Here is a 13,278-nt window from a genome sequence, read left to right as displayed (position 1 = left end):
AGCCATGCTGGCTCCCACCAACATCCTTTTTAGCTAACAAAACACATTACAACAGGCTAGTTGCAACAGCATCGACTTTATTCACAATCATATGGACTAGTGCACCTGTAGCTCTCCCCTCCACGTGAGTCACATGACCATTCGTTGTCTGCCACGCCCCCACTGCAGTACAGTGGCACCTGACCACGTGGTCGGTCCGCTGTGTGGCAGTGTGACAAAAACCTTTATAACAGAACCTAACAGCATTTATGTGTTTTTCCTAACTTGAATACACTTTTAATGTAAGTCTGGCTAGTGGCGGACAAGGCCTGGAATAACATGACCACTTGTTTAATAACAGTTACATGAGTGGAATATCAAAGATGCACACATACAATATAATTAAACCGGAGCCTTAGAACTTCATGCATTGAAACCCCTACATACATGGTTATTTTATGGCTTGGAGAGTATGAAGACGTAGCCCTGAAGGGTACATAATTCAGGACGCATGTAAATTCAACTGACTGACAATGTTAAGTACGTGTCACTGTTATTTTCAAGCTCCATTTTGGTAGATGTCCATAAAGTTTAATAAAATGTGTTACAAAAAGTTATTCAAATATTATTTTTTATATAAAAAGCATAAATCGTATAAAAGTGTACTGATTATGAAATAGTGCTAATTGACTTCCACCTGCATAATTAGCATTAATTTGAACTACTTGCAAACAAAACAAATAACAATAACACATAAACATAAAAAAGCAATGGACATTCAAACTTGATATAGCAATAAGCCTGTATGGCCATTCAAGCGTTGTGATAGCCAATTCAATCCAACACAATGTCTGAAATTGCATCCAAAGTGTTATGAAACGACCTCACAATTACAACACAACTACATCTTTTGTGAGAGCTGTCCATGGGCTGAATTATTATTTCAAAGCACTGACAATAAAACATAGCATATTCAAAAACAACTATCACAGCTATACAAGTTAATTAGGTGCGGCAATAAATAAATACTATATTAGTTTCAAACAGATTTACCAAACCTGGAATTATGCTGTTCAACTGGAATAAAATGCACCAAATAAAAAGTGAATTTTACAATATTACATATTCCCTATTTGAGATGCCAAGCTGACAATGCCCCAGAATTGTTTTGATTTCACAGTAAAATGCATCCATGAGTCCGTGTCGGGGAGGGAGGGGGTGACAGGATGTATCTCCTCCTTCAAAGTATTTGATTATATTTGATGAAACGCTTTATTTGCATCATGAAGAGTGAGTGAGAGAGTTGGGTTCTACACCAGTAATATCATGGCAGGGACACCAGAAATGGGCTTCACACATTGTACCCATGTAGGGATTTGAACCCAGCTCTACCACATTACGAGTCAACACTTTGCCCATTTGGCCCCACCACCCCATTGGAAGTCAGAGAGATTCCTGATTACCATCCAAACTATTCCAAGGTGCCTCCTGTTGCATTGGTGTTACATCGATAAGTTGAGCCAAGACTCCACCTCCATAGGATCCCAAACACACTGGATGCCTGGATATTTGAAATAAATGCACTCACATTTTTTATTGGCAGTTAGACCTTGGATGAATATGATCACATCAGTGTTCAGTTGAAGGAGGGCAAGAAATAGCCCTGGTCCTTAGTCACAAATGATAAAAAACATTGCTGTCCATAGTTCCATGTCAAAGTGACACCAGACATGATACATGGGCAATATAGTATTATCACAGAAATTATTCGAAGGAGTCTTGTCAACACATATCAAAGTGAAAAAACACCAAGTTCATCAAAAGTTACCAGTTGAGTAGCTTGATTCAATTATTTCCAAACTTGGAAGCTATACAAAATGACAATAAATCTATTAATGCCAAGCAAATGCATTTACAAATTTATGTTCCAACTTACACAAATTAGTTTTGTAACCAACAGTTATTTCTTAGGCCTTCAAAAACGTGTCTTTAGAGTATCCATTACTTTGTCCGACTGGTCACCTGTCCATGCACTCGGACTCCTATATACCTGTATGTGTACACCGAGTGTGGTCAGGAGCATGCACTCGGACTCCTATATACCTGTATGTGTACACCGAGTGTGGTCAGGAGCATGCACTCGGACTCCTATATACCTGTATGTGTACACCGAGTGTGGTCAGGAGCATGCACTCGGACTCCTATATACCTGTATGTGTACACCGAGTGTGGTCAGGAGCATGCACTCGGACTCCTATATACCTGTATGTGTACACCGAGTGTGGTCAGGAGCATGCACTCGGACTCCTATATACCTGTATGTGTACACCTTGTATGTGTACACCGAGTGGGGTCAGGAGCATGCAGTCATGAAAATCAAAACGTTTTAGTTTGGGACATACAAAAAAGATCAAAGAGTACACTACTATCTAACAGATTTCTGGAGAAAACCAAGGGTCTGAGATCATGCATATTCAACAACCCGAATGCATAACAAGATAATATATATATAATAAGGTAGGAAACAAACAAATCTGTAACAGCAACACCTTGTAAAAGACATAAACTCACAACTGTGGAATGGTAGGGAAGTAAATAGTACTTCAAATATTTGTTGCTACAATTCCTCATCAATGTCAGTGGTTAGAACACACCCTGAATCCATCTCGTCACACTGTCAACTTCCAGGTACTGAATGATCAAGGTAGGTCTTGACCAAAACCATATCAAAACAGGACCCATCCTAAAGAGTGAGTGAGTTGTTGGGTTTAACGCTGCTTTTAACAGTATTAGTTAAATCGTGGCGTGTCAGCTTAATGTGGGAGGAAAGCCCGATGTGATGCAGGTCTCAGACGTTTACCAGTTCGGTGAAACCCACGAGCACGGGTATGGTGCTGACAAACCTGGAAACATAATCGGGGGGAACCGGGATTCGAACCCACAATCATAGGTTTCTGTGTGCCCAAGGGATGCAACTCTGCACAGTGAATCGTGGCGCCTCAGGACAACTGCCCCCCCCCCCATCCTAAATAAGGTACATACCAAGTCTTAACAAAGTATAGCATCAAACCCTTTATGGCAGTTATTTCTCTCTCGTGACCTTCACCTTCTGACAAAACAATTATCAACAAGAGAGACAGTTCTATGGACATCACTTGCTTGATAATGGTGTTGCTATCTACACCGAAACCGAAACGTGGCAGTCATTGTACTACAGAAGTTGTATATGCATGGAACTCTCTCCTTGTTCATCATGCCAACTCGTACATGCCACCTACAGAAGACAATCATCCATCTTGCTCATTTCTAACATAGTCCATGTTCATATAGAGTTAGTGGCCAAACAAACAGGTTTTTTACACAGTTGACATGCATACCAGGCAATTACTGGTGCTTCGTCAGAGAATGACTGATGTAACCTCCACATGTACGAGAAGTGACTCAGGCAAACATACGAAGCTGGTGTTGTGCAAGTAGGCAATGCATGTGGCCGGGATAGGGACTGGGTATTTATTATACTGCGTGCTACGGGGTCACAAGTCAAGTACCTCCTGGATATCAGGCCTGACCTGCTGTAAGTGTTGACAACACAATGATAATTATGTACACAAAATTAACTAGTAACATTTGGCTGTTTTGTGAGTATAGATTATGGCAAATATTGGACTAACAGGGTACAAATATCAAACATTCCTGCAGTAATTGTGACATTCACAGCACACACATCCAACTCCATCATAGCATTCAGTCATATATAAATCCTCAAATCCTCACCATCCTATTTCCACCGTCATGGAAATGTTATCTTATCTACAAAAAATCTAAGCTACTGCAAAAAAACAGATTTCCAAATTTTCTTAGTTCAAAATATATCACTTTGGTCTCTTAATCTTGATTTTAGTGAAGATGTGTTTTTAAAAAAAACAAAAAACAAATATGCTACCATGTAGTCGATGTTTCTGTAGATCAACTGGAAAAGCCTGATAACCAATGGGATATGGTGGTCACATTCCCTGCCTCGGTGGATGCTTTTCACTGTATCCCAGTTGCATAGATCGATGTTCAGAATGTCAGTCACTGAATTGTATGCTCCATTCTGGATTATTTACAGACCGCTGTCATATAGCTTGAATATTGTTGAGTGCAGCGTTAAACAACAGACAAATAAACTCTGAAATCATCATTATTACTATGCTTACAGATAAACATAATTTTATGTTGTTTCCATGGATTAACTTTTAGAGTTTACAAATGGGCCAGGTGGATTATAATTTTTTTTTTAAATTAACCACCAAACCTTGCATCACCTGTGCGAGGACACGTCCCTTGATACAGACATGTACTGTATGCATTCTGGTTCATGTACAACACTTTCACGTTACCATGGCTACAGGATCATCTTTCGTTGAAGTTGAAGGAAAACAGCAGACAAGGAAATAGCAAATTCCTAACACACATAGAACATGCTGTAAAAATATCTCTCTTTGTAGACAACACATACACCAAGTACTTGGTGGTTGGAAACTGAAATGAAATATGCACTTTGTAAATGGAAGGTCAACGACATCACATGCCATGTATGGTTTCAACTGCAGGCCAAAAGAGGAAAGAAAAGTTTCAATTCTTTCTGGCTTATATAAGTCTCACCTGTACTACACAGACTGAGCTTTACACCCTACGTTGGCCCCATACATGGCCTGTGTGGCATCGTGTATAATGCTGACTTCATTTGATTTTAATTCATCTGTTATATAAGGCCACAACAAATTAACTTTCCATCAAAAGTGAGATGGGAAGCGGTTTATCCCGTACATTATGTTTTCCTGGATATGTATTTCCTGTAGGGAAACAGACCTGTGGAAATACAGCATGTGGTAGACGAAATCAAGGATGGTGGACAGTGAAGAAAACAACATATTCATCATGCTCATCAATCATGTCAACACAGCCTACTGTTTTGTTTCACAATAATTTCTTAAGTTTCAGTGGGTAGTGCAACAATATGAGCACAGAATAATCTCGACTGTCCAACCCTACACACACAATATCCCTGTAACACATATTACACACATGACATCTGGACAACAGCACACATTAAATCCTGAAGACACACATTAAACACACTATATCTGGATAATATTACATCCTCAAGATATCCTGAAGACACACATTACATACACACACTAAGTTTGGATAATAACACACATGATCTGATCTGATGAGATCTGATGAGATCTGATTGTTCAAAGTGATCTTGATAAAATACTATGTATCCCACTTTGGAGGGAAATAAATTGCTCAGCGAGAGAAAAAATCCCTTATACCCCGCCACGAACAAGACAGATTTCTGAGAGGCAGAATAAATCTCATATATCCAGCTTTGAAGCAAAAAGCCGCAGGCTTTTTACAAGTCAATGAAAGTCATGTAACATAGCACAAGTTAACTTCAGCTCATACAAACAGCTGTTTTCTATCAGTTTTGAATTTGTCTTAATTCTTTTACAATGTCATATTAAAAGATGTCAGAAAGATAAATTTGTTGTAGCAGTTTCACAAAGGGTACATGTGGTTTCATGCGTCCCGTGTTTGGTTTTATACCACTAGCCTCCTGCTCATGGCATAAAACCTAAGGCGGGACGCACGAAACCACATATATCCCCCGTGATACTGCTATAACTTCTACTATAACCTGAAGACATGCATTACACACACTATGTCTGGAGAGTTACACACATCATATCCTGAAGACACACATGACATGCAACATAGTAACAGCAACAATGCAGATGTGTGAACACACCAAGCACCTGTCACACACAATTAAACTTAATGTACAATTCTCAACGTAAGAAAGAAAATACCCCTGGTGTATCCACACAGTCTCCTACTGATACAAAGCAGCTGTTTCTTGCTTTTGTACTTCTCGGAGTCTGAGCATAGTAACCAATGTAGCCACAGATCACGCTACAAAGCTCTTGTGATTGTTCTTAAACAAGATATATAACAGTGGAACTAACACAAGCACTGTGGATAAATATGCAGAAAACATCTTCCAAATGAGTTGACACTTGAACAGGCAACTTCTAATATCACTTTTGAGCAACAGAAATACGATGCAGGGTAAACTACAGCTGATCTTCCCCTGATAACGTCAGCAGAGACAAGCTCGGGTTTCTGATTATAAGTACACTGAACCTTGGTTCCTGAAGTCCAACATACACTCTCTGGGTGACTAGCTCTCCTCTGTTGGCAATCACTGGCTAAAGGTGCAAATTCCATAATTTGTCGATGGGACACTCGGGTGCAGTGGTTGGATCATGCATCTTGACTGAGCTGAATGAAGCTGATTGGCTCCTGTGCCAGTCTGTCGGTCTCCGATTCGCTGGGTGCTGCAGATGGTCCTTCCTCCTCTGGCTGCAGATCGGCTCCATCCATCGGCTCGTATCCCTGGGGCTCCCTGCTCTCCAGATAACGAAGGGCTCTATAAACACACAAATACATCCTCAACAAGTCATCAACAAGTAGTGAGTTGTTAATATATCTCACAGCATCGGCTCAGTTAGGAAATAACAAAACAACTTCATGTCTTTGAGCCGACACGTCTGCAAAACTGTTCCCATGCTGTGAATGAGCGAGTGAGTGAGATTAACACTGGAAAATATGTCAATCAGATGAGCATGTTTCTGGTGTTAACAAACATACAGACATAATCATGGCAAACTGGGAGGATTAGAACCAGTGATCATAGGTTCCTGGCATGCCAAAGGGATGCAACTCTGCACAGTGAACTGCTGGGCCACCCGTGTCCCCCTGGTGTGAACTACCTGCCACCGAGTGATGTACTTACATCGTGAACCCCATCGGCAGACACATCAAGATGATGTACTTACACTGTGAACCCCATCGGCAGACACAGCAAGATGATGTACTTACATCGTGAACCCCATCGGCAGACACAGCAAGATGATGTACTTACACTGTGAACCCCATCGGCAGACACAGCAAGATGATGTACTTACACTGTGAACCCCATCGGCAGACACAGCAAGATGATGTACTTACATCGTGAACCCCATCGGCAGACACAGCAAGATGATGTACTTACACTGTGAACCCCATCGGCAGACACAGCAAGATGATGTACTTACACTGTGAACCCCATCGGCAGACACAGGAAGATGATGTACTTACACTGTGAACCCCATCGGCAGACACAGCAAGATGATGTACTTACACTGTGAACCCCATCGGCAGACACAGCAAGATGATGTACTTACACTGTGAACCCCATCGGCAGACACAGGAAGATGATGTACTTACATCGTGAACCCCATCGGCAGACACAGCAAGATGATGTACTTACATTGTGAACCCCATCGGCAGACACAGGAAGATGATGTACTTACACTGTGAACCCCATCGGCAGACACACCAAGATGATGTACTTACACTGTGAACCCCATCGGCAGACACACCAAGATGATGTACTTACATTGTGAACCCCATCTGCAGACACAGGAAGATGATGTACTTACACTGTGAACCCCATCGGCAGACACAGCAAGATGATGTACTTACACTGTGAACCCCATCGGCAGACACAGTAAGATGATGTACTTACACTGTGAACCCCATCGGCAGACACACCAAGATGATGTACTTACATTGTGAACCCTATCGGCAGACACAGCAAGATGATGTACTTACACTGTGAACCCCATCGGCAGACACAGCAAGATGATGTACTTACACTGTGAACCCCATCGGCAGACACACCAAGATGATGTACTTACATTGTGAACCCTATCGGCAGACACAGCAAGATGATGTACTTACACTGTGAACCCCATCGGCAGACACAGGAAGATGATGTACTTACATCGTGAACCCCATCGGCAGACACAGGAAGATGATGTACTTACATTGTGAACCCCATCGGCAGACACAGGAAGATGATGTACTTACACTGTGAACCCCATCGGCAGACACACCAAGATGATGTACTTACACTGTGAACCCCATCGGCAGACACACCAAGATGATGTACTTACATTGTGAACCCCATCGGCAGACACAGGAAGATGATGTACTTACACTGTGAACCCTATCGGCAGACACAGCAAGATGATGTACTTACACTGTGAACCCCATCGGCAGACACAGTAAGATGATGTACTTACACTGTGAACCCCATCGGCAGACACACCAAGATGATGTACTTACATTGTGAACCCTATCGGCAGACACAGCAAGATGATGTACTTACACTGTGAACCCCATCGGCAGACACAGCAAGATGATGTACTTACACTGTGAACCCCATCGGCAGACACACCAAGATGATGTACTTACATTGTGAACCCTATCGGCAGACACAGCAAGATGATGTACTTACACTGTGAACCCCATCGGCAGACACAGGAAGATGATGTACTTACATCGTGAACCCCATCGGCAGACACAGGAAGATGATGTACTTACATTGTGAACCCCATCGGCAGACACAGGAAGATGATGTACTTACACTGTGAACCCCATCGGCAGACACACCAAGATGATGTACTTACACTGTGAACCCCATCGGCAGACACACCAAGATGATGTACTTACATTGTGAACCCCATCGGCAGACACAGGAAGATGATGTACTTACACTGTGAACCCTATCGGCAGACACAGCAAGATGATGTACTTACACTGTGAACCCCATCGGCAGACACACCAAGATGATGTACTTACACTGTGAACCCCATCGGCAGACACACCAAGATGATGTACTTACACTGTGAACCCCATCGGCAGACACAGCAAGATGATGTACTTACATTGTGAACCCCATCGGCAGACACAGCAAGATGATGTACTTACATCGTGAACCCCATCGGCAGACACAGCAAGATGATGTACTTACACTGTGAACCCCATCGGCAGACACAGCAAGATGATGTACTTACATCGTGAATCCCATCGGCAGACACAGCAAGATGATGTACTTACACTGTGAACCCCATCGGCAGACACAGGAAGATGATGTACTTACACTGTGAACCCCATCGGCAGACACAGGAAGATGATGTACTTACACTGTGAACCCCATCGGCAGACACAGCAAGATGATGTACTTACACTGTGAACCCCATCGGCAGACACAGCAAGATGATGTACTTACACTGTGAACCCCATCGGCAGACACAGCAAGATGATGTACTTACACTGTGAACCCCATCGGCAGACACAGCAAGATGATGTACTTACACTGTGAACCCCATCGGCAGACACAGGAAGATGATGTACTTACACTGTGAACCCCATCGGCAGACACAGCAAGATGATGTACTTACACTGTGAACCCCATCGGCAGACACAGCAAGATGATGTACTTACACTGTGAACCCCATCGGCAGACACAGCAAGATGATGTACTTACACTGTGAACCCCATCGGCAGACACAGCAAGATGATGTACTTACAGTGTGAACCCCATCGGCAGACACAGCAAGATGATGTACTTACATCGTGAACCCTATCGGCAGACACAGGAAGATGATGTACTTGCACTGTGAACCCCATCGGCAGACACAGGAAGATGATGTACTTACATCGTGAACCCCATCGGCAGACACAGCAAGATGATGTACTTACACTGTGAACCCCATCGGCAGACACAGCAAAATGATGTACTTACACTGTGAACCCCATCGGCAGACACAGCAAGATGATGTACTTACATTGTGAACCCCATCGGCAGACACAGCAAGATGATGTACTTACACTGTGAACCCCATCGGCAGACACAGCAAGATGATGTACTTACACTGTGAACCCCATCGGCAGACACATCAAGATGATGTACTTACACTGTGAACCCCATCGGCAGACACAGGAAGATGATGTACTTACATTGTGAACCCCATCTGCAGACACAGGAAGATGATGTACTTACATTGTGAACCCCATCGGCAGACACAGCAAGATGATGTACTTACACTGTGAACCCCATCGGCAGACACAGCAAGATGATGTACTTACACTGTGAACCCCATCGGCAGACACATCAAGATGATGTACTTACACTGTGAACCCCATCGGCAGACACAGGAAGATGATGTACTTATATCGTGAACCCTATCGGCAGACACAGGAAGATGATGTACTTACACTGTGAACCCCATCGGCAGACACAGGAAGATGATGTACTTACATTGTGAACCCCATCGGCAGACACAGCAAGATGATGTACTTATATCGTGAACCCCATCGGCAGACACAGCAACATGATGTACTTACACTGTGAATCCCGTTGGCAGACACAGCAAGATGATGTACTTACATCGTGAACCCCATCGGCAGACACAGCAATTTGATGTACTTACACTGTGAACCCCATCGGCAGACACAGGAAGATGATGTACTTATATCGTGAACCCCATGGGCAGACACATCAAGATGATGTACTTACACTGTGAACCCCATCGGCAGACACAGGAAGATGATGTACTTACATCGTGAACCCCATCGGCAGACACATCAAGATGATGTACTTACACTGTGAACCCCATCGGCAGACACAGCAAGATGATGTACTTACACTGTGAACCCCATCGGCAGACACAGCAAGATGATGTACTTACACTGTGAACCCCATCGGCAGACACAGCAAGATGATGTACTTACATTGTGAACCCTATCGGCAGACACAGCAAGATGATGTACTTACACTGTGAACCCTATCGGCAGACACAGCAAGATGATGTACTTACATTGTGAACCCTATCGGCAGACACAGCAAGATGATGTACTTACACTGTGAACCCCATCGGCAGACACAGCAAGATGATGTACTTACACTGTGAACCCCATCGGCAGACACACCAAGATGATGTACTTACATCGTGAACCCCATCGGCAGACACAGCAAGATGATGTACTTATATCGTGAACCCCATCGGCAGACACAGCAAGATGATGTACTTACACTGTGAACCCCATCGGCAGACACAGCAAGATGATGTACTTACACTGTGAACCCCATCGGCAGACAAAGCAAGATGATGTACTTACACTGTGAACCCCATCGGCAGACACAGCAAGATGATGTACTTACATTGTGAACCCCATCGGCAGACACAGGAAGATGATGTACTTACACTGTGAACCCCATCGGCAGACACACCAAGATGATGTACTTACACTGTGAACCCCATCGGCAGACACAGGAAGATGATGTACTTACATCGTGAACCCCATCGGCAGACACAGCAAGATGATGTACTTACACTGTGAACCCCATCGGCAGACACACCAAGATGATGTACTTACATCGTGAACCCCATCGGCAGACACAGCAAGATGATGTACTTACATCGTGAACCCCATCGGCAGACACAGCAAGATGATGTACTTACACTGTGAACCCCATCGGCAGACACAGCAAGATGATGTACTTACACTGTGAACCCCATCGGCAGACACACCAAGATGATGTACTTACACTGTGAACCCCATCGGCAGACACAGGAAGATGATGTACTTACATCGTGAACCCCATCGGCAGACTCAGCAAGATGATGTACTTACACTGTGAACCCCATCGGCAGACACACCAAGATGATGTACTTACACTGTGAACCCCATCGGCAGACACACCAAGATGATGTACTTACACTGTGAACCCCATCGGCAGACACAGGAAGATGATGTACTTATATCGTGAACCCCATCGGCAGACACACCAAGATGATGTACTTACACTGTGAACCCCATCGGCAGACACAGCAAGATGATGTACTTACACTGTGAACCCCATCGGCAGACACAGCAAGATGATGTACTTACATCGTGAACCCCATCGGCAGACACAGCAAGATGATGTACTTACACTGTGAACCCCATCGGCAGACACAGCAAGATGATGTACTTACACTGTGAACCCCATCGGCAGACACAGGAAGATGATGTACTTATATCGTGAACCCTATCGGCAGACACACCAAGATGATGTACTTACACTGTGAACCCCATCGGCAGACACAGTAAGATGATGTACTTACACTGTGAACCCCATCGGCAGACACAGGAAGATGATGTACTTATATCGTGAACCCCATCGGCAGACACAGGAAGATGATGTACTTACACTGTGAACCCCATCGGCAGACACAGGAAGATGATGTACTTACACTGTGAACCCCATCGGCAGACACAGCAAGATGATGTACTTACACTGTGAACCCTATCGGCAGACACAGGAAGATGATGTACTTACATCGTGAATCCTGTAGGCAGACACAGCAGGATGATAGACACGATGAAGACGAAGCCACCAAAATAGTGCAGCGAAGAAGCGTAGATTGCCGTGAAGGTGAACGGAGCCAGGAAGTAAATTATACTCTCCCCACAATGCATCACAGCAAACAGCGACCCTGCAACAAGAGCCGATGTTAGTCACGATCAAAACAGAGCAACATAAATGAAAATATCTTTAAAGGACCAATGATTTTGATTTTCCTGAACAAAATCATTTATACAGTGTTAACCTGTTACCACGGTAATAACAAGAAATAAAATCATGAAGAATAAACGGACCAAATGAGCAAGCAGGAAAAGGGAGTTGGCTGAATGCTGTTTTGAGCTGTATTTGAGTTATACCCTAAAGTTGGAGCAATGTGCTAAACTCAAGATAATCTTTTGGTTATTTGGGTGTTTTACCCACGGGTTTGATTCTCATTGGGAAGCCACAATATTTAGGTATTTACATTATTTTTACCCACTTGTATTTTAACTTGAAAACCTGTTTCATACCAATCCCTGTAAATCCTTTAAAACTAAATGAACAATAGCTTTAACTTCTGCGTCTGGGTGCATCTCCCTCGCCAGGAAGCTGTTGTTGTGTGCAAACCTGGCACTGTGAAAGAGGCACCTTGTTTTAATCACCCGTCAGCTACTGTTTAAGATACACTGACTCAGCATGAGGAAGTTCTACTGACATTGCCCTGCATTAGTTATTATAGAGTCCACATAGTGTCAGAGACACGCTGTAATGTTGTTGTGTGTCTGTGAAACTCTCCCTGTGCGTGACATCGCAAGACAACAAGAAATGACTATGGTCATGAATCCCACCTATACCCGCTCCCTAAACACTTAACAGTAGTGCTGGCTATCGATATAGATCACAGAGATTGATAATCTCTGAGTATCGATCATTTTTCGAAAAATATCAGAGAAGTAACTTCGAGCAAATGTGCAAGAAAGTCCCAAAACTAATCAACATATTTTCCGCCACTGGTGAGTGGTGACATA

General features: G+C 43.4%; 1 protein-coding gene across 2 annotated transcripts in view; it reads right to left on the bottom strand.

The window, feature by feature from the left end:
• Nucleotides 1–57: 57 nt before the first annotated feature.
• The window catches only part of LOC124125389 (proton-coupled folate transporter-like), a 35,275-nt gene continuing 22,054 nt past the window's right edge, over nucleotides 58–13,278 (bottom strand). Inside the window, exons 3-5 of one of the 2 annotated variants that reach the window (XR_007219230.1) lie at nucleotides 12,245–12,401; nucleotides 2,295–6,460; nucleotides 58–2,241 (exon numbers count right to left, since the gene is read on the bottom strand). Coding sequence is in view for 1 of the 2 variants with exons in the window: in XM_048388526.1 (XP_048244483.1) it covers nucleotides 6,295–6,460; nucleotides 12,245–12,401 (323 nt within the window). In the remaining variant the exon portion in view is untranslated. Of the gene's footprint in view, nucleotides 6,461–12,244; nucleotides 12,402–13,278 lie in introns of both variants that reach the window. The other variant, XM_048388526.1, reaches the window with a different exon arrangement.

This window comes from Haliotis rufescens, unplaced genomic scaffold (genome assembly GCF_023055435.1).
Source record: "Haliotis rufescens isolate VD_foot unplaced genomic scaffold, xgHalRufe1.0.p SCAF_72, whole genome shotgun sequence".
Taxonomy (NCBI): Eukaryota; Metazoa; Mollusca; class Gastropoda; order Lepetellida; family Haliotidae; genus Haliotis; species Haliotis rufescens.
Note: the sequence above shows the minus strand (reverse complement) of the source record. Positions and strands in the feature narration are given on the sequence as shown.